Source organism: Lissotriton vulgaris, chromosome 3_2, assembly GCF_964263255.1.
Source record: "Lissotriton vulgaris chromosome 3_2, aLisVul1.2, whole genome shotgun sequence".
In the NCBI taxonomy this organism is placed as follows: Eukaryota; Metazoa; Chordata; class Amphibia; order Caudata; family Salamandridae; genus Lissotriton; species Lissotriton vulgaris.
In genome coordinates, this window is record NC_141690.1 from 177,437,206 (window position 1) to 177,464,237 (window position 27,032).

General features: G+C 45.9%; 1 protein-coding gene across 2 annotated transcripts in view; it reads right to left on the bottom strand.

The window, feature by feature from the left end:
* The window catches only part of HGFAC (HGF activator), a 724,616-nt gene that overhangs the window by 219,007 nt on the left and 478,577 nt on the right, over positions 1 to 27,032 (bottom strand). For both annotated transcript variants that reach the window (XM_086964147.1, XM_086964148.1), the window contains exon 9: positions 8,369 to 8,457. In XM_086964147.1, the coding sequence (XP_086820273.1) occupies positions 8,369 to 8,457 (89 nt within the window). The remainder of the gene's footprint in view (positions 1 to 8,368; positions 8,458 to 27,032) is intronic.

The following is a 27,032-nucleotide window of genomic DNA, read 5'->3' on the forward strand; positions in this document are numbered from 1 at the left end:
GGGAAAATGCTATGGACTCCTGAAGGTCCTGAGGAAAGTCCTGGACCTTTTGCCCCCCAGCTCCAGAAAAACTATGGTACATGCCTTGGTCACCTCCCATCTAGACTATGGGAACTCCCTTCTATGCGGACTTAGCAAAAAAGGCCTAGCACAGTTACAACGCGTCCAGAACGCAGCTGCTAGGCTGGTCCTTAACCTCCCTAGGAGAGCCTCTGGGAAACATGCATTACGCTCCCTCCACTGGCTCCCAATAAAGGAACGAATCAAATTTAAAACTATGTGTATAACCCACCGTATAGCTCACAAAAAAGCACCTCCATATCTTCAGGACCTGCTTCCAGTCTATCGCCCCTCATGTCCTCTGAGGTCGATGGGTAGCATGCTTTTAGTGGCGCCTCGGATACATAGAGCAAGGATGGGAGGACGTTCCTTTAGACACCATGCCAGCAATGACTGGAACAACCTACCCATCGATTTGAGGATGGAGCTGTCTGAAACCAGGTTCAGACAGAGGCTGAAAACCCACCTTTTCTCCAAGCTAAATTCAGCATAGCAGGCCAGGCCCACCTTCTGTGAACTAGCTGAAGAGATGTAGGTAGGGCTGTCAGCGCGGGGGACGCACTGTTCTCTGTGCAACCATGCGCTTAACAAATGTCATTAACCTAACCTAACCTAATCATATGGGACTGCCCCAAAATACAATCATATTGGGACCAGGTCACAGCGGAAATATCGGAAGTGGGAGGGGCTGAGGTCCGGCGAGACCCTCGGTGTTGTCTCTTAAACATTTGGCCACCTACTGACCTAAACTTAGCGTTGCAAAACTGGGCGACCCTAGGCATGACCATTGCCAAGCGAAACATAGCCAGAAACTGGGGTTCAGGGACACCGCCAACAATGACTCAATGGGGCACCGACATGGACGTAGCCATGGTAGCAGAAAAAGCGGTCTACACTCACAGGGGTTGTCCCAAAAAGTGGTCCAGAATATGGAGTAAATGGAACGAAGCAAGAGGAAATATATGCGACCCACCACACACCACTTCCACCCCAGAGAATAGCCCATGAACGGATCTCAGTTTCCAGGGGCAGAGCTATAGCATCACATGCAAGGGTATGGGGAGAAGGGCGCAGTAAGGAATGGAACCGCAAATGTCGGGGGAATGTGGACCTGCCGAGGTTGGACTGTAATGTGTGTTATGAGATGTGATTTGCTCAAATTGTGTAATTGGAGATTATTGCAGTTTCATGATATTTCAGCGGATTGTAAATGTACACATACGAATTGATAATAAAAATGTTAAAAAAAAAAAAAGGATGATATTCAGAGACTTACATCCTTAACCACTGAGGTGTTGCACAACCAAAGGCCTGACAGTTCTTCGAGGAATCAAGCTGGCTCCCAAACCATCTTGTTCCCTAACCACAACTGTCACACCCCTTACTTCAATAGGAAAACCACACCTGCCCCCAATTCCCCCTCTCCCGAGTGCCTTTCAGACAGTGACATACATTCACTCCTCCATTCTTACACCCCCAATAAAGACACCAACAAGGTCTGTTTGGGACAAATCCAAACCCTCCAAAGTAATCTTTACAGAGTACCTAGTCACAACCTTAGAGGGGCTAACAATGACAACCTCAAGCGTATTAACCCCAATCGTTCTGTCACAGCCCACTCCAATACTCACCTGAAATCCATGCTCATTAATTGCAGACAGGCTGTTTGAAATGAGTCTGATATTTATTAACTCACCAGCACACATGAGCTCAACCTCGTTATCCTTAGAGAAACTTGGTTAAATGACTCATCCGCTCCTATTCTAGACCTACTAGTCCCCCATAGTCACAACATCATTAGATTAGACAGAACCTACAGACCTGGTGGGGGAGTAGCCTGCATTTACCGTAATACCCTCGTTTTGACTCAGGCAGCTACTGCTGCCCTTCTTGATAGACAATACTTTTGCATCAATATCGTCAGCAATGATAGATTCATCTGCAACCTTCACTTGATCTACCACCCTTGGAGACAACCTAGCTTTCATCAAACAAGCCATGGAAGTGATCTCAACCAACACCGATCAGCATGCTACCCAGATATTCCTTGGAGACTTCAACCTTCACCTGAATGACCTAAATGACCACGTAGTAAACACCTGTAAAACCTTTTTTATCAGACTTCGAGCTGACCCAAATATATGATAGCCCTACTCACATTAAAGGAGAGAATTTAGACTTGAATATTGCAAAATGGGGCACCAATACACTGAAGTCTATTTTGCCTTGCGATTGGATTAACCACTACCATATCACCTCCCTCATCAATGCAGATGTGATCCCAAAAAACGAAAGAAACCAAAACATTGGAAAATAAATCTACAGAATGTAAACCTTAATAATTCCCTACCTCCCCAGGTTGACATGGTGGATGTGCATGACCTTACAGAGCACTATATTATCTCCATCATGAACATCCTTGACTTGATTGCTCTCCTACAACTAAAAAACATATCCACCAAAGTCTCTAAACCTTGGTTCAACGAAAACCTTAATACTGAAAGACACAATTTGAGACTAGCAGAAAGAGCCGGGAGATCCTCACCATCCATAGAGCACCCGAAGAGGTTAAGAGCAGTGGGAAGCATTTAAAAACACACAAATCAGAGGCTCGAAAGTTAATTTCTTTAGAACTAAACTGAACCACGCTAGAAATCGCCCCAAAATCAAAATTGTCCAGCAACAATCAACTCATCCCTCTCTGTATTGGGTGCAACAAGCCTCCATATTGCAAACATTGAAAAGAAGCTGCAAACAATAATGGAGCTGCTGCCAGCTACCATACTCACCATTTGTCATTCCTCACAATCTGCTATTCATGTCTCTCACTGGGCATTCCCCCAAAAAGCATGCCTCCTGGCACATATTCACTTCCCTCAAGGAAAGTGAAATTCACTACTTGCTTACAGCGCTGAAACCTTCCAATCACTTCACCAGCCATTTACCTCTGAATATCTTTAAGTAGACCAAATTGTCTAGCTTCCCTTTATGGACCAAAATTGTAGAGGCCTCACTCCTTCAAGGCACTATCCCGGACTGCTAAAAGTAGGGCAGGTAACCCCCATCCTAAAAAGAACAACAGCAGATTGCTCAGACCTAAACAATTTCCACCCAATATCCAACGTTCCCACTGCGGCAAACCTTATTGAGAAATGTGTCCAGATCCAACTCTGCGACCACATAGATCATTACCAACTCCTAGACCAATAACAGTCTGGTTTTCACCAAGGTCACACCACACAAACAGCATTCACACACATAGTGAATGACGTATTATCAATGTTGGAGCAGAATGAAGCGTGTCTTCTTATCCTCCTTGACTTATCATCTGCGTTCGATACTGGTAAACACGACAATCTACTAAAAAGAAGACTGGGGTTATTAGGGACTGTCCTTCAATGGTTTACTTCATTCCTCCATAACAGAACCCTAAGAGCTATGGTCAACCAATCTCTGTCCAAGCCCTCTGCAGCCACCCTGGGGTTCCCACAGGGGGATTGGTGTCAGTACAACGCGATGTTTTACAACGCGTTCCGTTACAACGCGATTTTTACATCGCAAATACCATTACAATGCATGCCATTACAACGCATGGCATTACATAGCAGATGGTATTACAACGCATACCATTACATCGTAAGTATTGGTAAGTATATCTTTTTTAAAAAAAATGTAATAAAGTTAATTAAATTAATTTAAAATAATAAAAATAATATAACATTTTTAAAACAGTAATTAATTTAATTATAGTAATTTAAAATAATATAATTAATGATATATAAAAAATTTATAAATAGAAAATAATATAATGTAATTAATTACAATAAATATAATTATAATTTAATTAAGTTATAATTAATACATAATATAATTATAATTAATAAAATTAAAAGAATTTAATTAATTAAACATTTTTAAATAATATAATTTAATTATAATCGTTTATTAATACAATTAAATTAATAATATATTAATTTAATATATGTAAAATAATATAATTAATGATATATAAAAAATTTATAAATAGAAAATAATATAATGCAATTAATTACAAAAAATATAATTATAATTTAATTAAGTTATAAATAATACATAATATAATTATATTTAATAAAAATAAAAGAATTTAATTAATTAAACTTTTTTAAATAATATAATTTAATTGTAATCGTAAATTAATACAATTAAATTAATATTTGTAAATATTGTTATTAATTTAATTAAAATAAATAAAATTAATTTAATTAATTTAATTTATTTAAAGTCGTAATACCCCTGTACCCCAAAACCCCAACCCTGCCCTAAAACCTAAAAACACCCCTGTACCCCAAAACCCAAACCCTGCCCTAAAACCTAAAAACACCCCTGTACCCCAAAACCCAAACCCTACCCTAAAACCTAAAAACACCCCTGTACCCCAAAACCCAAACCCTACCCTAAAACCTAAAAACACCCCTGTACCCCAAAACCCAAACCCTGCCCTAAAACCTAAAAACACCCCTGTACCCCAAAACCCAAACCCTGCCCTAAAACCTAAAAACACCCCTGTACCCCAAAACCCAAACCCTGCCCTAAAACCTAAAAACACCCCAGTACCCCAAAACCCAAACCCTGCCCTAAAACCTAAAAACACCCCTGTACCCCAAAACCCAAACCCTGCCCTAAAACCTAAAAACACCCCTGTACCCCAAAACCCAAACCCTACCCTAAAACCTAAAAACACCCCTGTACCCCAAAACCCAAACCCTACCCTAAAACCTAAAAACACCCCTGTACCCCAAAACCCAAACCCTGCCCTAAAACCTAAAAACACCCCTGTACCCCAAAACCCAAACCCTACCCTAAAACCTAAAAACACCCCTGTACCCCAAAACCCAAACCCTACCCTAAAACCTAAAAACACCCCTGTACCCCAAAACCCAAACCCTGCCCTAAAACCTAAAAACACCCCTGTACCCCAAAACCCAAACACTGCCCTAAAACCTAAAAATACCCAAACACCCCAAAACATATACATCAGTACCCCAAAACATATACTCCTATACTCATACTTATTTTAAAAAATACTTAAATTAATATATTTAATTTATAATATTTAAAAACGAAATAAATATTTTTTTATAATTAATAATAATTAAATCAATAATAACATATTAAATAAAATAAAAAAAAAAATTAAATACTTACCAATACTTACGATGTAATGGTATGCGTTGTAATACCATCTGCTATGTAATGCCATGCGTTGTAATGGCATGCATTGTAATGGTATTTGCGATGTAATAGCTGCGTTGTAACAGCATTACGTTGTAAAAGATGCGTTCTGCCCTCTCTCCCACTCTCTTCAACTTATTAACACCTTGGGTGCTATGGGTTTTCCCCGCTGGGTGCTGAATTCTGAAAATCGCAGGTAACGTGACAAAGCCAGCTCGTCATCCGTGTAGCGGAGGTAACGCCCATGACAAGCTGGCTTTGTCATTAGCGTTGAAGGTGTTAATGGAACCTTTAAAAGGCTCCTTGTCATCCTCTAACATTCATTATCACATGTAGGCAGATGACACAGAATTGTACCTGAAAATCTCCTCCCCAGATGATTTCAGGACCCTCACCACTATTCCACAAAATACTCATAATTGGCTTGCTCTCAACCATCTGAAACTTAACGCCATGAAAACAGAATTCCTCATCATTACTCTACCTAAACACAATCTCAAGATCAACCTTTGGATGAAGCATCTATCCACCTTCCATTGCACTCCTCACCTTATAGACTCGGTGAGATCTCTGGAAAGTATATTAGACAAACATCTGCATATGCAGAACCAAATCAGTAACGCCACCAAAGGAGCGAACTACCAGATGAGCATCCTAAGGAAATGAAATCGCTTCCTTCCCAGGACAACCTTAAATCTGCGGTCCAAGCCCTAGTCATTCCCAGGCGTGATTACGGAATTGCTACGCTCAGTGGCCTGCCCAGATACAAGCTGGTCCCCCTACAGGCCTCTCTTAACTCTGCAGCCAGACTCGTCACAGGAACAAAAAGAAACAAACACATCTCCTCTGACCTGAAATCCCCAAACTGCTTCCCTTATGAGGCACAAATTCAACTAAAAATCGTAAACATGACTCATAAAGCCTTTCAATACTCCTAGGTATTTGGCAAAAAAGCTGGAATTATCTGGCGGATGTAGCTCATCGCGATGTACCAGCTCCCTGCTGATGAAACCACAGATTTTCCACCAAAAGAAAACATGCAACAGAGCGTTTTCGGTTATCGTACCGAAAATGTGAAATTCTTTGCCGAAGGAAATCCATCTAATTCAGTCGACCGCGTCCTTCAAAATAGAAGTTAAAACATTTCTGATGAACAAATGATTGGCCTAAAATCGTATTCATACCCTGTATCGGTTGATCTTACCTTGTATATTCTCATTTGTTGAACATGACTACTATCCTCCTAATCTCCTAGGGAGGTCCTGTTCCGCAATTTGTTATCCTTTTATGATTGTATTTATATCATATCTGCATTTTTATTACTGTGTCTTTACCTGTTTCTCACTTCCCCCCCCCGCCCCCCCCCCCCCCTGTAAAGTGCTCTGATATCCTCAGGGGTCATGTTCATGCTATATAAAACGTTATAAATAAATAAAATAAATAATGATGATCTGTGTCTTTTTCTGCTGTATGCGTTGTCCTGGTCTGTTAAGGCCAGTCTGAGAGGTGCTTTGGTAATGCTCATTAGTGAAGATGTGGACGAGGAGAAGGGGGACCTGGGAACATTGTCTCATTACCTACTTGCAATCTGCATTACTCCCACGCCTACTGTCCTCGTCCCAGTCATCACACCCCTCCATCCTTCCTGGATGCCTGGCCTTCAATTCGGGGAGGCTGAAAGCTAGGTCAGTATTACCTATATAGGCTGCAGCCTCAAGGCATTGGCAGGGGTATAAACTTATCCCAATCTTCTCTTTCTTTTTCTGTCTTGCGAGGTGAATTCATTTCATTACAGATAAATGGGACGAGGATAATAGGACTAGGAGTAATGAAAATTACCAGTAAGTAATGAGACAGTATATGTGGGGAATCAAAGCCCTGGTTTCGCCTTGTCTACAGGGGTCTGATATTTTTTCCTGCTTTTTCCGTGACCCCTCATCTGTTACTAAGGAATACATGGAGCTCAATGTGATTCTCCAGCTTGGTTTCCAAGAGTGCTGGCACTTGATGCGGTACTAAAGTACTTTCGCTTGGTGGTTCTGCGCCCCCCCCTATGTGGTCCAGCTTTCTGCTGTTGTGCCTCAGCAGTTTTTGGTGTTCATCATTTCAGAGGCTTTCCTGATAGAAGGTTGTATACACATCAATGTATGGACTTCCATTCCTGGTATCTGTCTGCCTGAGTGCAGACCCTTTCCTCAGTCGTCTTAGAATTTATAAGGGGCCGGTCAGTGGCTACATTACAAGTCCCATAGAATGTTATGAAGGCTTTCTATTAACCTCAGAATAGGTTGGCAGTTCTGCACCCTTCATTTGTAGGGTTTTTGCTGTTGAATCCGCCCCAGAAATGTGCTATTGCCTCCATAGGATTTTTCCTAAGTATTGCAGAGTTTACCAACCCACTCATTTGAACTAATGGTTTAAACCACTTTGGCCCTTGTGCCGCTTGCAGGAACTGGTATTATTAGGTGGTCCTATTACTCAATTTACTAGCATCTTGATGATGGAATGATTAATCGCTCTTGAAGAGACTGAACTCATGACCAGCAGATCCGTTTATATCTAGGTGACAAGTGTTTAACTCGCTGAGCCATCCCACCCAAAAAATCCTGCCAGGTGAAATGAAAGCTGGAGACCAACTATGTGGGCAGTTCCGGAGCAACAAAGCTAAATATTTCCATATTTTCATAGTCCTGTTTTCAAACAAATTAATGTGTCTTGATATCGGATATGATTAAAAAAAAAGACGTTACACTGCCTTATTTTCGTGTTCCTTCCATCACCAAAATTCAATATTTTCCCACGTGGCAACAAGAACAGCAATCCATGCACACATGCTTTTAATTCTTTGACTGCTTAGCAGTCTGCATTTATGTATTTGTCTTGCTGACAACTGCTTCCGTGCAACATACCACTGTAGCGCCAGGAAGGGGTAAGATACACAGCACTGTTTTGAAACTGAGGACATGTGTCCAGCAATAATTGGTAAGAATCAGAAAGCTTTCATAACATATGCCTGGCCCAAAGTGGTCTTTGTACTAATTGCATGCTGGCTTTACCAGCACCACTGTGTGGTCAATGAAAACAGGTCATTTACCTTTACACCGTGTCATGTTGCAATGTTCCCAGGTGATGTGTTGATCCTTTGTCGTGTAGCACCAGGGCAATTCATCCCCATCAGGACTCCTGAGTGAGAGAGTGAAAGTAGAGATTATTAGGAGTATGAAGGCTAGGTCAGAGGATGCTAAAACACAATCATTTGCAAACACCTACCCAATATTGACTGGATCACTTCATAATTTAAAACTATCAACTTTACTAGCAAAATATCAACTCACAAAAGTCCCAAAGAAAAACCAGTCACAACCCAGAAGTTGAGAAAAGCAAAGGCCCGGCAGGTTTACACTCAATACTGTTGATCCACCAAGACTGATCCAACAGCCTTGCTGTTGTCTAACACCAGGCAAACTCTAACTATCAGCCTGGCAAAAGGGGAACGCCCTCTTACCTGGCAGGCCGCTTACGTTCCACAGTACAGCGACACCCTCAAAACTACACTCCACGCAAATGACAGCCAACCACACAGCCTGACCACTCTTCCAACCAGTAATGGTCAATTCCTTCTCTCCAACATACCAACGAATGCTCGGTCAGCATGTGCCATCTTGGTAACTGATCCGGGCGGAGACCCAATGATGCTCAAGACGCAGCACACTGGTAAGTAACCAAATGTATGGCAGATCTACCATAAAATCATAGTACAACATTACAGAACAAGGTTGTACTTTGAAACCGCATTTGCGCACCGTTTGGAAAAAGTGCCACATGTCATGGGCTTAAGGCGCGATGAAGACCTGTATCACAAAATAGCAAGAAATATCATAATGTTCCGTGTTATTTTCCTTTTTGTCTTGCCTACAGTTTTAGCAAGCTGAGAAGACCTTTTTTTTAACATACAATACATGGAGGGGGGTACGAGTTACCACCTGTTCTTTTTTTTTTTTTTTTAAATTTTTGAAAACCTTTATTGTGCATCAAAGAAGAACAAATACGGGCCCACAACCATCTGGCCGGCCACAAAACTTATGGAGCACCAATGCAAGCAATACGGCGACACAGTAATACCCCATCATCCTAGACAAGCATTGAAGAGTTACATAGTAATTGCTGTAATACCGTGTCCCAGAATCAGTGAAGGTTAATTTTAAGGTTTTATGCGACTATTAAAATCAAATCGTACTTTTTCTGAATCATAAAAGAAGAAGAAACAAAGAAGAAGAATCCATGTGGGAGGAGCATCACGTTAGCTACAATTCACCACGCAGGAAATCAACCCAACCGTCAAGTCCCACCCAGGCAGCATGGCAGCAAGATGTATATCCAGCAAAATAACAATCCTAACGTCCCACCCAGTGTCCGCCGCCACCTATCCCCTAGTAACCTAGACATGGACCCAGACAAAAAGGAGAAAATCAACAATGAGAATAAAATAAGGCACCATAGAAACTATAACTAGAAACTAACTTCTAACCCCCCACCCTACACGCATGCAGAGGCTACGGCCTGCCCCCCCCTCCCCCCCAGCAGTGTGTCTGTCGCCCAATAAACCCGAAATATAGCAAGAAAGAAAAGAAAGGAAGAAGAAAAAGAAAAAGGTGTAACATCCAGATATAGAGAGGGAGAAAAGGACACCCTAATCATCGACTCTCAAAAAAACAAACGAGACAGGAGGAGGATCAATTCTAGGCAGTCCCGGTCCCCTCCAGCCACAAGTACATCTTCCACCCCAAGCTCAAATTAATCAGCAAGCAATGATGCAGATACAGGAGTGAAATGTCAATTTGCAGCGTGTGAGTAAACTGGACGCAAAAGACAGTCCCAAACCCGGCTCAACCAGCCAAGAAGCCGATAATAAAGGAAGCAGCCTAGCCCTGGCCCGATCGTGGATACATCCCCAAATACGCTCCCCGAGAGAGGCCCGCCCCCTGTGAAACAAAGAGACAATATGGCCACAGAATGAATGAGAGTGACTTAGGAACACAAAATGGCCGTCGAGAGTCACCATAAAATCCATCGACCGTAGTAGGGAGTTCCTCAGGGACACTCGGAGAGTACGAGTTCTTCGATGACAAAGTCAGAGGACACGAAACAGGAGCCGTCGACAGGGCCAGTGATGTCATGTACAGGTCCCAAGGCACTCGCGATGATAAATCCAACAATGTAGCACACTCCGGTGAAAGGGGAAACAAAGTATCCCAGGCGGGGTTGTCAGACGGGCGGTCTCGGGCGCTAATAGAGTTGGAAGCGGGCACATCCGTCCAGCGGGCAGAAGGAAGCACTGTATCCCCACGAAACGCAGGCGGAGGCGAATGAAGGCTTTGCTGGGTCCAAACGTTGCATCCCTGCCGCAGCGCAGACGCCATGTCGTCCAGTTTTCCTCCCAGTACGTGGTAGCCATGGTGCATGTCAGCTCGGAAGTCGCACAGGGCAATCAGGATAGTTCCGAGAGAAAGTGGTGGCTGTAGCCCCTGCTTCTCACTTCCCAGGGAAAGTGCTTGAGAATCAGACCCTAACACAGGCGGGGCAGCACAAACCACTGGCAGGGACGGGCGCTCTCCCCCACAACACGAAGCGCCAAACAAAGCCATTACGGCGAAATTCCGGGGCAATCACCAGGACGAGTGTGGCACAAGCGGGCGCCCAGCCAAGGCTTCAATAGCACCAAATACAGTGTCAATAAGGCACACGTCGCGGAGAGTTGCCCTGCAGCAGACCAGTGTAGTGAGACAGGGAATCAGGCAGCCGTTGCCGAGCAAACATGGCCGAGCGACCCACGTCGCATATCGCCAGCCCCAAACAAAGGATCCGTTCCGGAAGGGCGCCGCATCGCAGCAAGCACTCACATCACACCGCCTGCGACGAGTCTTTACAGGCAGCGCAGCACGGGTAGTGCCTCACGAGAACTGTACCGGTGCTCGGGTCTTCAGCGCCGAACGAATAGTCTGGCCGCCAGTAGTTCTCCGGGGCACGGCAGAAAGCGACTGTGCAGGCGGGGTCCAGGGCTGCAAACAGTTCCGCAGCTATCTCCGGCCGCCGGGCAGGTCGAGAGTCCGGGAAAGCACATCTGAAATCAGCGCCGCGCCACACACAATCCGCTGCCAAATTTCACCAGGATAGAAGTCAGGATGTCGGTGCGGCGGAGAAAGGCTGGTGGAGCCGGAAGCCTACAGGTCTGCTCCGGTCGCCATCTTGGCTCCTCCTCTACCACCTGTTCTTGATTGGATGGCTTTCTTCTCTGTCTCAGTTCACTGTTCCTTCATCATAGATGTTTCTCACTTTTCTTTTGTTTGTTCTGCTGTACCATTATTTGTATTTCAACACTGCATGGCGGAGCATTTCTTTGTTTGCTATTTGTCCCGTCTCCTTTTTCCCTCTTACATCGCCGGCCCCAGCACTCTCTGCTTTTCCAAATACCTCTGGGCTTCTGTTGCCTTGACCCTTCCAGCTTTCCGTTTTTTAAAATGTAGGGCCTTATTTATGGGCTTTAGCAGCCCTCCCTGCTGCGCTGCCCTACTGCAAAAGGAAAGGGCAGGAGTGCAAAAGTGCTGATAGGGCCTCATAAGCCCTATCAGCACTTTTTGAACCCCAGAACGTCACCCAGGCAAAACTGCCAATAGGATGCCCTATCGGCACTGTTGCGCCCCCAGAAAGTCCCTTTTTAGGTCTCGCCTGTCGATGCGCATGCGCATCGAGCAAGCGAGACTATGGTGGCTTATCCACTCTTTATCCAACTTGCAAGGAATCGTGGCGATTCCTTGCAGTGCCCGTGACTTTTAAGCTCAATGCGCATGCGCACTGAGCTTAAAAGCGCGTGCACATGCCCCCAGCTGCCTGCCTTGCCTACTCTCCCAGCTGGTGCCGCTCCACCCCCTGCGGCATCAAAGGCTTTCACGGCCGGCCGGCCATGCTTTCAGTTTCACGACCGGCCGGCCGTGTGAAGTGCATATCAAAGCCTGCTCTCCCTGCTCCGCCCCCTGCTCCGGCCGAGACGCGTCTGCTCTAGACTACTTGTGTCCGTGACTTATGCTGGTGGAACAATATCTCTACATATAAACGTTGATCAAAGTTTAAAATGAATCCCCTATTCAACGTATTGCTGAGATAGAAAATAGAAAGCATTTCTGTTCTTTTTTTTAAATCAATCTGTGCCGTAATAATTTTCTATAAACAATTTTAAACCGGACTATACTATGTTCATAATTAACTTCTCTTAATTAACTTTGACCCAATAAGTACTCTAATCGAAAATACATAGATCTCTGCCTGTAAACACACCAATTTTTTAACCGCCACTAATGGCAGCTACGAGCTTACATATGCCGATAGTCCTAACGGCAAAGTCCGCTTTTTGTTTCTATCATAGCACAGGCGGCTTCCCATAGTTTATTAGTGGCGGGAATGCGAAGACGGTCACAAACAGGAAAAGAAACACTACTCGGCGCTTCAACATACGACCTGAACGTAAAAACAAGGTAAGATTACTACAAAGTAATGGTATCTAATCAGGATGTGGACGCAGGCAGGATGCAGACAACGACGATAATTACGTTTTTAAACTCGGACAAGCTTTATATAGATGCACAAACGAGCATAGCAATTTAACGGGCACCTCACAATGTGGCCAAATAACGGAGCTCGCCCTGACATTTACTCTGTCCGTATTTTACTTTACGCATTGACGTCCCATATGAATCACCCTCACTCACCCTCAACCCCTCACCCTCACTCACCCTCACCCTCACTCACCCTCACTCACCCTCACCCTCACTCACCCTCACTCACCCTCACCCTCAACCCCTCACCCTCAACCCCTCACCCTCACTCACCCTCACTCACCCTCACTCACCCTCACCCACCCTCACCCACCCTCACTCACCCTCACCCTCACTCACCCTCAACCCCTCACCCTCACTCACCCTCACTCACCCTCAACCCCTCACCCTCACTCACCCTCAACCCCTCACCCTCACCCTCACTCACCCTCACTCACCCTCAACCCCACTCACCCTCACTCACCCTCACTCTCACTCACCCTCAACCCCTCACCCTCACTCTCACTCACCCTCACTCACCCTCAACCCCTCAGCCTCACCCTCACTCTCACTCACCCTCAAACACCCTCAACCCTTCAGCCTCACCCTCACTCACCCTCAACACTCACCCTCACTCACCCTCACTCACCCTCAACCCCTCACCCACCCTCACTCACCCTCACCCTCACTCACCCTCAACCCTCACCCTCACTCACCCTCACTCACCCTCAACCCCTCACCCACCCTCACTCACCCTCAACCCCTCACCCTCACTCACCCTCACTCTCACTCACCCTCACTCTCACTCACCCTCACTCACCCTCAACCCCTCAGCCTCACCCTCACTCTCACTCACCCTCAAACACCCTCAACCCTTCAGCCTCACCCTCACTCACCCTCACCCTCACTCACCCTCACTCACCCTCACTCACCCTTACCCTCACTCACCCTCAACCCTCACCCTCACTCACCCTCAACCCTTCAGCCTCACCCTCACTCACCCTCACCCTCACTCACCCTCAACCCTCACCCTCACTCACCCTCACTCACCCTCAACCCCTCACCCTCACTCACCCTCACCCTCACTCACCCTCACTCACCCTCAACCCCTCACCCTGACTCACCCTCAACCCCTCACCCTCACTCACCCTCAACCCCTCACTCACCCTCAACCCCTCACTCACCCTCACCCACCCTCACTCAGCGCAACCACAGCATCTTCACTAAATATATTTAATAAACTTTAAGCTATTGGCAATATAAAATAAAATCCATTTTATTTACGTATTAATTATTAATTGTTTTTTAAAGCCATTGATTTTTTTTATATCAATACATATAAGTCACATATAAGTCCCGTTAATATAAAACATGTTGCTTTACAAATGCTAGAGGTGTCACATTTACAAAAATTATAACTATTGGCTTTGTAAAGAAGAAAGCTATTAATTTTGCTATTCAGAAAAAACAACACATAAATAAAAAACAAAAAAATAAATAACACCTATAGCTCTAACTTTCCTACTTTCCTCAACCCCTCACCCTCACTCACCCTCAACCCCTCACCCCCTCTCCGTCAACACCTCACCCACTCACTCACCCTCACTCACCCTCACTCACCCTCACTCACCCTCACTCACCCTCACTCACCCTCACCCTCAACCCCTCACTCACCCTCACCCTCAACCCCTCACTCACCCTCACCCTCACTCACCCTCACCCTCACCCTCACTCACCCTCACTCAGCGCAACAACAGCATCTTCACTAAATATATTTAATAAACTTTAAGCTATTGGCAATATAAAATAAAATCCATTTTATTTACGTATTAATTATTAATTGTTTTTTAAAGCCATTGATTTTTTTTATATCAATACATATAAGTCACATATAAGTCCCGTTAATACAAAAAATGTTGCTTTACAAATGCTAGAGGTGTCACAATTACAAAAATTATAACTATTGGCTTTGTAAATAAGAAAGCTATTAATTTAGCTATTTAGAAAAAACAACACATAAATAAAAAACAAAAAAATAAATAACACCTATAGCTCAAACTTTCCTACTGCGAGACCTATTGCATTTCCAATGCTTGTTTTACATTCCGGGGGTGCAATGTGCGACCGTATATTTATAAGGCCACGTAATGCCACATGGCTTTTCATGGACTTATAAATATGTGCCCTCGTCACGCAGAAAAATGTGTGAAAGTGGCGTTCCATGGAACCTGACACATTCCTTGATTTCCGAGGCATTGTAAACTTGGGAATGCGTCGGAACCTAACGCCACCCCAAAGGTGGCGTTTGGGAGGAACAGCGAAGGGAAATGAAAACATTTCTCCTCGTGCTTTCATTTTTCCATGTGTGCTGCAAGTACATTCTGCAGCACACATATAAAAAAGAAAGCGCCTGAATGCATTGATTTTGTGCAGGAAGGATCCCTTCCTGCACAAAACCAACCATCCCCACAACGCAGGCACCCTTGCACCATGGAGGTGGTTAGGGGGACGCATTTAAGGTTCTAAAACTTACTTACCTAAAACGTACATCCTGATTACTGTTTGAAAACCATTTATATCACACCTGCAGGTGTAAGATCAACTGCAATGATTAAGTCTGTTAAATGTGCACTGGTACCAATTCTTGCAATCACTGCCCGTGTAAGAAACCGTCAACCAATGTAACCACAGACGGATATCATATGTTTATGCATGAACTGAAAATCAAATAAAATTTGTGTAAAAAAAAAAAACCTGCCTCAGTGCAAAAATCTGAAATCAGTGATGAATAAGTACGAGAGGTAGAAGGGCTGCTTATGGTCTAGAAAAAGATGGTGCCCTATGACCTCTGATCAGCCGTGACAACCCAGGAGCAAGCATGCGGCCAGCGCTTGCAGGAGGTACCGGTCCAGAACAACAGCTGCCGACAGCTGAACAGCAGATACTCTCAACGGCAGCTGAACAGACCTTGAGGGTACTGTGCAGCTTCATTTCTGAAACCACCGTCAGCAGAATATCAGCACCAGATGGAATGTATGGTACGAAACATTCAATGATTTCAGGGATGCCCTAGAATATCTAGATGAGAAGAAAATCATTATTTATTTATTTGAAAGGTTTTATATAGCGCTGGCTAGACCCAGAGGTATCAGAGCACTTTACTTGACCAGAAACAATCAAGAAAAGCAATTGTTCAAAGTAAAACCAAACAAGCAAGTACATATAAAATTAAGTTAAAAGGGGGCAAAAAGCACTTTAAGCCCTTGTGTGCTGCCGTCGGCCGTTGGCCGATGGGAGAACCACCTCCCAAGCGCTACCGTCGGCCAATGGCCGACGGAGCCCTGCCCACCCTTTAGAACGCCCGCACCCCGGCGGAAAAACCGCTGCGGTTAAGGCGTTAAATGAGCAGAAGCAATCAAGAAAAGCAATTGTGGAGGAGGAGCTACGACACCAACCAAGATGGCCGCATAGTCTCTCGGCTCCGCTGACCCCCGTCCTCCGCTCGCTTATCCTGTCAAATATCCTGATCTCCTGCCCCGGATTCGTGTGGGTGAACTAGTCTGCATCCCGATGGTGTGATCGTGGAATTTTTCTGATGTTCTGGTGTGAAGTAACATCGAAAATGTTTTGAGACCTAACCCAGACTGGAAGCCGGGGTCTCGATTTCTGGTCTACCCGGGTCCAAAGTGAACAACAACGGACTGCTGAGGGTGGTTGGGTCCGGTCCCTGGAACTTTCGAAAATTTCTCTGAACTACTTTGCAACCATCTGCTGCCTGGTGCTGTACCTGAGGTGAGGCGACGGGTGGTGCGCGGTGCTGCGTCGCAGGGGGCCCCGGCCCGGAGGCCCGGCACTAGCACCGCTGGTGCCCCGGGGTGGGGGTCCCGCCGCGCATTGCTGCTTGTTGCTGGCCCGTCCCTCACGGCCTGTTTCTGCTCCGGCGTACCCTGCCCCGGAGAGGGAGCCTCTCCGTGGGGATCTTTATGCCTGCGGCCGAATGGAACCCGGCGGAACGGACTCAATGTGGCCCTTCCTTGCGGATGGTAATGGCGGAAGTTGCGGCGCTTCACGCGATGGTGAGGGCCCAGGTCAATCATTGGCTGTCGGCAACAGATGGAATCATAGGACCGGGAACGAGCCCTGACTTGCTCTTTGAGACCCGGCAGCCGACTTGCCCCCTGTTGGAAGCCCTACTGGTGTGTTTGGACCCGGTGCTGGAAGCTGTGCCTGCCCCCGAAGAAACGGAATTAATCGTGTGTGCTGAGATTGGTGACTCTCTTAAGTTCTCGGAAACATCGGTCCTACAGTTATCGGAGCATTTCACTGCTTCCCCCATCCTGGACACTGTTGGCCCACACTTTGATCTGTGTCAGAACGAGTCGCACCCCCTCCCCAATCGGTCTCCCAATATGGCGGATGGAACGATGCTTGGCCTCGGGGACGGGGAGGGACATCGTTGGTACAAGCTGTGTGCGTTGGGACCTGCTATTCCTCTCCTAAGTGCTGACTCAAGCTCCGGCTGCTTCTGTGTGAACTTTAACTTTCCGGGGATGTGGCTTTTCTTATCCGAGGGACACGGCAACGTTGTTAGACGGGGCCAAGGCTGAGATTGTGGGTTTAATCATTTACGATGGATCTATTGGTAACGGGACTGCTTCATCAACAGACGGATTCCGGGGCGGGGGGGTTTGTGGTTCCCCCCCAGGGTATTTTTATGGTGGACAACTTTACTTGTGTTGGCTTAGGGGGCCCCTTTGATAGGGGGGGGGGGGAGACCGGGAGCACATAGACTATTGCCCTCCTCCGCTTCCCCGTTAGGTGGGGTTTCCTTTCTTTCTCTTTTTTCTCTTCTTCTTCTATATTTCGGGTTTGGTTCTCGGGCGACAGGCACACTGCTGGGGGGGGGGCCGTAGTCATCTGCAGGGGTGCAGGGTGGGGGGGTGGGGGAGGGGATCTTTCATTTTTATTTTTGTTTCTATGGCCTTTTTTCTCTTCTCTTATCTTTCTTTGTCTTTTTCTTTTCTGGGTCAGTGCAGTGGGTTTCCTTTGGTATCAATCCCTGCTTTTTCATCTGTGCCTCAATTTTCTTGGTGTTTTTTGGGTCTTAGGGCAGGTAACTGCAGGCGCGAATTGACTGTAATATTTCTTCACATCCTGACCTCTTGTTTCAGGGCCATTGATTTGATCGATTACTGTTCATCGTCGATACGTTTACTATTCTGCCTGCCATTTTCGCTGCTGGGAAATTGTTCGGCACCTGATCCTTCCATCTTATATTATAAAATGAAAACCTTTTATATCCTGTTTTTCTAATTGTGCTGTTCAGTGGCCAAGAGTACGCTAGCATGGAGATTCTGCTCTCCGAGGTGCTGCATGTGATTAAAATTGCTTTCTGTTAATCTAACTGCTTAGCGGCCGGCCCCCGGGGTTGTAGGCCCATACTTGTATTTGGTTTCAAATGTCAATAAAGGTTTTAAAAAAAAAAAGCAATTGTTCAGGGTAATCGAAACAAGCAAGTACATCTCACATTAAGTAAAGGTGGGCAAATTCAGGGGGGATCACAGGTTATATACATCTAAAAATATGATGGGGGTAACAACTCAGGGCAGAGAGGAGAGAATCGACAGGGAAGACCAAATTGTCGGAGCAGGGAGGTAAGGGCAAGAGAAGGGGAGATGAACGGGCAAAAGGGGGTAGGGTCAAGGAACAGGGATAATATGTAAAAAGGAGGGTGAGAGAGGGCCAGGAAGAACAGAAAGATAACCAATGTAGGGGAAACAGAAAGCAAGGTCATAGGAGTGAATTATGGACCATAATATTTGTTGAGAAGGTGATGTTTTAGGTCTTTTTAAAAGCTGAGGTAGGATGGGTTACAGCGCAGGTCCCTCAGGAGGGCATTCCGATGTTCAGGCATTTCCGGAGAAGGAGCGATATTGGGTGTTTTTCTTTTTTAGTAGCGGGGGGACAAGGAGGAGCGCATTGGTGCTTCTCATCAGTCTGGAGCGCCCTGATTTAATGAGTTTGTTAGTTAGGTACAGCGGGGATTGTTGGTGAAGAGCTTTGTGTGTGATGTAGGCAGTCTTATAAAAGCATCTACCTTCGATGGGCAGCCAATTTAGGAATTTAAGGGCCAGCATGATGTAGTCAAAACATTTACAGTCAGTGATGAGACTGGCCGCTAAGGTGAGCACAGCTCTAAGGGGGGCTAGGTGTACTTTAGGGCTTCCAGTGAGGATAGGATTGCCGTAGTCCAGTTTAGAGAGGACTAGAGATTGGACAACCCATTTGAAGTCGTCTAGAGGAATGAATGGTTTGATTTTCTTAAGGTTTCGTAGAATGAAGAGTGTTCCTTTGACTGAGATTTTTATGTCATCCTTAAGAGCCAGATTTTTGTCAAGAGTGAAACCTAGGGGGGGAGGAGCCAAGCCTGCAACCACGATGGCCGCTTAGGCTCTCGGCTCCGCCGACCTCCTTGCTTTGTTCATACATCCTGAATATCATCCTGAACTCGAGCCGTGTTTTTGTGAAGGAGAAATGATACTGCTTTCGTTGGCGTGTTCCCGGGATTTCTACCAGCTGTAACACCGGTGAAACGTCCTCACCTAATCTCCGGCCCTTAATATCCATGAGACCGGGGCTTTGAGTGTTGGTGACGGCCAGCCCCTGATGCAATAACAACGGCCATCTGAGTCGGGGAGGAGTAGGCCGGCCGGAGTGAGTTTGCCGAACTGCCCTTCCCTTGCTGCGGCCATCCAGACCACCCAGCGGTGTCGTGTGCCTGCGGGACATCGCGGATCTGGGGGATTACAATGTATCTGGTTCTCCGCTCGTGAACCGCCCAAGCAATTTCTTTATCTTTCCTTGAGTTATTGTGGGCGACATCTTGAGCATCACGTAATCGGCGCTTGGCACTGAGGGCTCTGGATCGCGATTGCGGGACCTGGTGACCACTGGGACCGCATCCACGCCACCGACCGCAACGCTATGGAGTCTGCTATTCCCGTGCTCCTGACCCGATTATATTCCGGTGAGTGGAAGTGTGGTGACCGGTTGGACGCATGGGAGTGCAACGGTCGGGCTCAAGAGTTGCGATTTGCTGGGGAGCCTCGTGTGAGGAGGAATGCTGGAGCCTATGCTTTTGGGGCAACGCCAGGAATTAGTGATGTACTGGTTGCTCTAGGTACTTTTCGCACTGCCCTGGATTGTAGTGCCTGAGACCTGGGGAGTCGGCTGGATGCCATTGCTCCCGCTGTGTGCTTTGCTACACGTGATTGCTCATGATTGCGGGACACTGCGCCACACCCTGCACCCGACCGCAGTGTACTGCCTACCCCGGTGGATATGGGGATGTCGGAGGACCAGGATCTCGAGCCAGCCATGGGGCTGATCGTTGCCGCTGGGAAGAGGTCCGGTGGTGGTGGACCTGCACCGTGGTTGGAGGATCGGCTCCGGACATCGCGTCCGGCTACTCGGTTGTGGACTGATAGGGTGACTCTCCCTCTTCTCCTGGAACTGATGCTGCTGGGCTGGTTAACAGACATTGGGGGATTATTGCTAAGCGTGGATCTCCCACACATCGTCTTTGACCACACACTATTGTTCTTGGCTGGCTTTGGTGGGCAGCCTAACGTACTATCATGGCCACTCCGCTCACTCTTTCCATCTAAAATGGCGGCTGGCCAGCTGGACTCCGTTGATAGAATTGACCGCATGGGACAAGGCTGAGGATGTTTTCTTGAGTACTGGTGCACGGACGGCTGGTGACTACGCGGGACAGGCGGTATAATGACTGATTCGAATGTTTGCTCTGTATTGGTTTGAGAGTCTGGGCTCGGAGAGTGGGCGGCCGGGAGCCCGTATATTAACTTTCTTCTCCTCCTCCGCTTTCCTTATTCTTTTCTTACTACATTTCGGGTCTCTTATTTAGGGCGACAGGCACACTGCTGGGGGGGGGGGGGGTAGGCCGTAGCCTTCTGCAGGGGTGCGGGGTGGTGGGTTGGGGGAGGGTTTTTTTCTCTTTTTACCTTTCTGTTTCTTTATTTCTATGGCCCTTTTTTTTTCTCTTTTATGGCGTCATCGTCTCCTGTGGTTCCCACAGAATATTCAGTTCGGAGGGGTGGGGCGGCGGTTTGTTATGAAACCTGTTTGTACTGATGTCTATCCTGATTAGCGTACTTCGCCTCCACCACTCCTACTGTAATTGTGTTGCTTGCTGACTTTCGCTACATGTTTTTCAACTGCGGGACCTGGTATGATCGTGTGGCTTTGATTTTGTGACTCTTATATGGTAAAATGAACCTCTTGAATCCTGACTGCCTACTGTGAAGCATGTTATATCGTGAACCTTAGTTGGAATCCCTGACCTTGGTCTGCTACGATTGTTTTTCCTAGGTTTGCCTTGTGCTAATCATGTCGTGTTTAGTGGCCGGCCAAGATGGTTGTAGGCCTCTGCTTGTAACTGCTTGACAGATCAATAAAGGTTCCCCAAAAATTAAAAAAAAAAAAAGAGTGAATCCTAGGGATTTTGCCGAGCCAGACAAGGTGAGCGGATAATTGAGGGCATTGAGGTCCGTGATCCAGCCTTGTATGGTGAGACAGTTGTTTTTAGGAGAGAAAATAATAATTTCTGTTTTATTAGGGTTCAGTTTGAGATGGTTGAGGTAGAACCAGGATTGGATTTTGCTCAGGGTATTGTTTAAATGAAATACATTGGAATGGGACTTAATCTAATAGTAGAGTTGGGTGTCATCAGCATAGAGGTGGTAGTTAATTCCAGCTTATTTCAAAATTAGGGTAAGGGGTTCCATAAAGGGGCTTAAGAGAGAGGGAGAGAAAAAGGAGCCCTGGTGGACACCCAGGGAGGTTGGAGATGCAGGCATTGATTTGTAATTGTTGTGTTCTGTGCTGGAGGAAGGAAGAGAGCCATTTTAGGACCAAACCATTAAGGTCAAAGCAAGCTTTAAGCGAATTAAGTAAGGAAGAATGGTTGACTGTATCGAACCCTGCAGAGAGGTCGAGGAGTATTAGCAGGCAAGCTTCTCCATTGTCTAGGGAACTGTGGATGATATCCACAATGTTCAGCAAGGCGGTTCCTGTCCTGTAGCCTTTCCTGAAACCGGATTGAAAGGAGTCAAGTAAGTTGAAATTACTTATGTGATTGTCCAATTGAAGCAATGCACATTTTTCAAGAGTTTTAGCAAGGAGTGGGAGATTAGAGATAGGGTGAAGGTGATTAGGATCATTGGGATCAGCAGTCAGGTTTTTAAGAATGGGAGTGATCTGTCCGAGTTGGAGAGAGTCGGGGACACAACCAGCGGTAAGGGAGGTGTTGATGATTTTAGTCAAATAATGTTATGTTATGTTATGTTATTTTTGATTTCTATAGCGCCCGGCTACTCCATTGGAGTGTCCCGGCGCTTATTATTGGCAGCTTGTAAGCATAAAGACATAACACAGTGGGACAAAAGAAAAACAACAAAAAAAAGGAGGGAGCATGCTAAGGGGCAAAGAGCTAAGTTTTAAGGCCCTTCCTAAAGGTCAGCAAATTAGAAGTGCTACGTAGAGCCAATGGCAAAGCATTCCAAAGCTGCGATGCCTTCAGCTTGAAGGAGCGACCCCCTACGCGGACCCTCTTTACTCGAGGGACCACCGCAAGGAAGAGAGATTCGGATCGCAGAGATCGGGCCGGGCGATAAAAGGTAAGCCTCCGTTGCAGATATTTCGTGCCCGAGGCATAAAGAGCCTTATGAGCCAGCGTCAACGCCTTGAAAACTATCCGCTTCCGGATAGGCAGCCAATGAAGCGACTGCAAAAGGCCGGACACTCTGGCTCGCCTGTGAAGGCCGAAAATAGCCCGAGCAGCCGAATTCTGCACCACCTGAAGGCGCTATAGTAGATACTCCGGTAGGCCCAGATATAGGACGTTGGAATAGTCCAATCTGGAGCCAATTAAGGCCTGCACAGTGATAAGGGGCAATGATGTGTTTAAGATTGTGAACTAGGTGAGAAGGGAATGAGTCCCTGGTGCGCGAGGTCAGCTTTAGTTTAGCAATGATGTTAAAGACTTCAAGCTCAGTCATAGGTTGGAAATTATACCAGAAGGCATTATTTTTCAGTTGTAAATATACCAAGGGTGACATCGGGCGAAGTTTGGATGGGTAGGTGAGAAAAAGGATTAGGCGGTAGTGACAGAGCAGAACAAGGGGGTGTGTCAATGGCAATGTCTAAGGCATATTGAGGGCTGGGTAGGACCAGGCTTTGAGGGAAGGTTTGGTCAATTTTTGCAATTTTACCGGAGAGGAAGTTGGCAATTCCCTCACATTTTTCAATTGAGGCCGTCAGTCTGGAGGGGCAGATGACGTTTGTTTTCTAATAATGTTAAACAGCTCTCATGTCCTGTTTCTGGCACAATCAAGTTGAGCTCAAAATAAAGATGCCTTTTCATTGAAAATGGGTTTCTTATAAGTTGATCCAGCAGCTCTGAGGAGGGCCAGATGGGAGGGTGAAGGGAATTGTCTCCATGTTCTTTCTGAGAGTCTAAGTTGTCTTCTTTCGTTTTTGAGTTCAGGATTGAACAAAGATTTGGATTTTTCTTTGCTGTTTTAGTTTAAGAGGAGTGACTTGGTCGAGGACATCACTAATGGCCTTATTGAAATTCTCAGTGAGCTCATTAGCATTTTGGGAGGGAGGGTTGAGATGAAGTTGAGCTTGGAGTTTAGACTCACGTTCACAGGGGAGGGACTTGTTTAAGGTTTCTGGTCCACTTCAAGGGCTTGTTATTTGCTGCTGGAGGGATTAGGGCACTGGTTGCAATCTTATTTAGAATAAGGTGGTGGTTGGACCAGTCGATGGGGATTATGTTGGAAAGGGAGGCCAAGTCAATATTGGAGTTTATAGCGTGTGGCCCCTTTGATATGGGTAGTATTGTGGCTTAGTTGTTTAAGGTCATACATCTCAAAAAGGTTAATCAGGTGCATGACTGTGGGATCCACTGAACTATTCCAGTGGATGTTGAAGTCTCCTTAAAAGAGATTTTTTGAGGCAGAAAGGGAGGCGTGAGTGAGAAGATCAGAAAATTTATCGAAGAGGAGAGGATAACCCAGAGGGTGGTAGATGTTATGTAGTCTAATCGGAGAAGAGCCCTTGAAAGTGAGTTCAACACCAAGGTATTTAAATGTCAAGGGATCCAAGGGCCATATTATCAAGAAACGGTGATACATTATTGACGCTTTTATCGGCAGGAAACTGCAGCTAAAGCGGCGATAATGCGCTTGAAAATATGCCCATGTGAATTCCCATAGAAGCCCAGGTTAACACCAGTACCTGGGCTTCTATGGGAATTCACAAGGGCATATTATCAAGCACATTATCGCCGCTTTAGCGGCAGTTTCCTGCCGATAAAAGCGGCGATAATGTATCGCCATTTCTTGATAATATGGCCCCTTGTTCTTTAAAAGGTAGAGTGGAAATTTCTTTCTATAGATTGTAGCTAGTCCACCCCCTTTTCTGTCGATTCTGTCCTGCCTAATGATGGAGTAACCGGAGGGTGAGTAAATCAAGCTTAGCCAGAGAGTGGTCGTTGAGCGAGGTTTTGGTGAGGAAGGCAATGTCAATAGCCTCGCTGAAGATGGTTTCTGATATTTCAGTAGTGTGTAGGACTGCCGATCTGCAGTTAAAAAGCATGCAAAAAAGGGATTTGAGGCATCCTTAACAGGATTAAGAGAGTGGATGGTGGTGAGTTGAGCTGGTGGTCTAGGTGAAATGGGTGTAGAGGGGACTCTGTTAACACCCACAATAACTGGGATGGTGGGGTAAGGGAGGAGGATATCAGTTATCAGAGGCTTAGGTAGGTAGGAGTTACATAGGTTAATGAGGTAAGAAGTGGAGAGGTAGCTAACAGCACGGCGAGGCCTGTGTGTTCGGCTGCAAAGGGGTGTAGTCAGCCTTCAGGAGTGTTGGGAAAATTTATGGGATCAAGAGTGACAGGCATCAGTGTGTTTAGGGTAGGCCCTAGGGTTAAGGGTGTTGATATCCCCTCTGAGTCTTGTTAGTTCAATGGTCATAGCAGAATGTTTTCGTTCTATACTGATGGTAGGAGTAGGACGAGGAGACAAAGGATTAGACAATGAGAGAGTGCAGGGGGAGTCCCAGGGAGGGGTAAGAGAGTAGGAGAAGATTTAGAGGGAGTGTCAGGGAAGATGGTAGGAGCAGGAGGGGGCAGTCAATGGCATGAGTAAAGGAGAGATCAAATGGTCTTGGGGGTTTAGGGGGGAGGGTCCTCCCAAGAGGTGTGGTTCCTCATCAGAGATGGTGAGTGAGGTTGGGAAGGGTAGGGGAAAGAGGGCCAGAATCAGTACGAGTTTCACAAGACCAAACTCTAATTCTTTGGACACATACTCTCTGATGAAGGAATGACTCCTGACCCTGACAAAGAAGGAAAAGAACTGTCAGCTACTTGCCCCCGCAAGATGTCCCCATGCTGAAATCCTCTCTGGGTATGGCCAGCTATTGCTCAAGGTACATGTGTGATTTTGCTACTGTAAGTGCTCCTTTAAGAGAGTTGACAAAATGAAATGTCCTGTTACAGTGGTCTGTTGAATATGATCAAAGTTTCAAAGAAATAAAACATGCAATTGAGAATGTAACCGAGGTGGCCTACTATGACCCCAAACTGCACACTGAGATCACAGTGGATGCGAGCCTGGTGGGTCTCGGGGCAATCTTTTCTTTTTTTTTTTTTGTTGTCCTCATACATGCCACCAGATGTTGAAAAACTCTAGATAGGAGCACCTCATGCCTTTCACACTGTTGATCTTGATGCCGCCCTGAAGTCAGTGTTAGGAGGACAGGACCGACAAACCTCTGGCATAATCATTGGACCGCCCTTAGATCTTCGACCAGGCCACCAATGCCGACCAGACCCTTTCTGTGCTCTCCCCCTGACATGCCATATCCAATTTGCTTACCGACATAATATTTCTCAAACAGTCAGCGAACCTAGGCGGGGCCTTGACTTCCATTCTCTACATATCTCTCTCCTTGCTAAGACTATCACATAGAATATAAATTGTGTTGAAAAGTTATTAATATTATATCCGGTTGGTAAACCAAAAAAGACTAGCCTGGGGGAGCACGGGACATTGATGGATAAAACCTTTTCCAGAAACCCCACCCCCTCCTTCCAATAATCGAGAATCTCTGGGCATTCTAAGAACATATGCCTGTCATCCGCTGCCAGTAGTTTGCATCTAGGGCACCGATATGCATCCGGTGTTATTTTGGATAATTTTGCAGGGGTCTAGTATACCCTATAGGCTGTGAACAGATGATTCCTCCTAAAGTTTGCTGGTTTTGTTAGCCTTTGAGAGACGGTGAATGAATCTGACCAGATCTTCTGAGTTTCCTTATGGCTATCTGATAGCACAGTACCCCAAGGCTCGCCAACTCAGAATTTAACAACCCAGTACTATCCGTAAGTGCCCTATACCAAAGCGAGACCTCTCGTTTAGAGACTCCTTCTCTACAGACAGAATCCAGGAACTCGTTATCAAGTTCCAGCTCCATCCCCTGCCTTGACCACCAGGCAGAGATCTGGTAGAACTTAAATCTTGTTAAAGATCCATTTGTCAGAGATGAGAAAGAATCCCAATCCATAAGACCCGAGATCCCACAGAGATCTCCCCACCTCTTCAATCCTGCAGTTTTTAGAGGCAGAGATAATTGGTCCTGCAAACACTCCGGAGTGCCCGTGGAGTCCCAAATTGGGGCATAATAGTTATAATATGGAATCCCAAGGGTTCTCCGGAAATATACCCAGTTCTTCAAAGCTGTCTGCAGGATCTTTAATCAGACTTTTTTTTTAAATTTAAAGGCGGCCGTTTGATGAAGAATCCAAATTATTGGCCAATAACCCAAAATTTTTTAAATGAAAGGCATGACAATACAAAAATAAGTATGGTAGTGCCAGACCACCTATTCTCAACCCTCTCCTTAATTTCTTCCAGGCTATCCTAGGGGATTTGGAAGCCCAAATAAAAGAACCAATCTTCCCTTGAAGACTCATAATATCTTTCTGAGAAAAAGATAACGGGATGGTATTATATAGGAAGGTTAGTTTGGGAAGTATTGACATATAAATGAGGTTCACACGTCCGTATATATTTAGTGGCA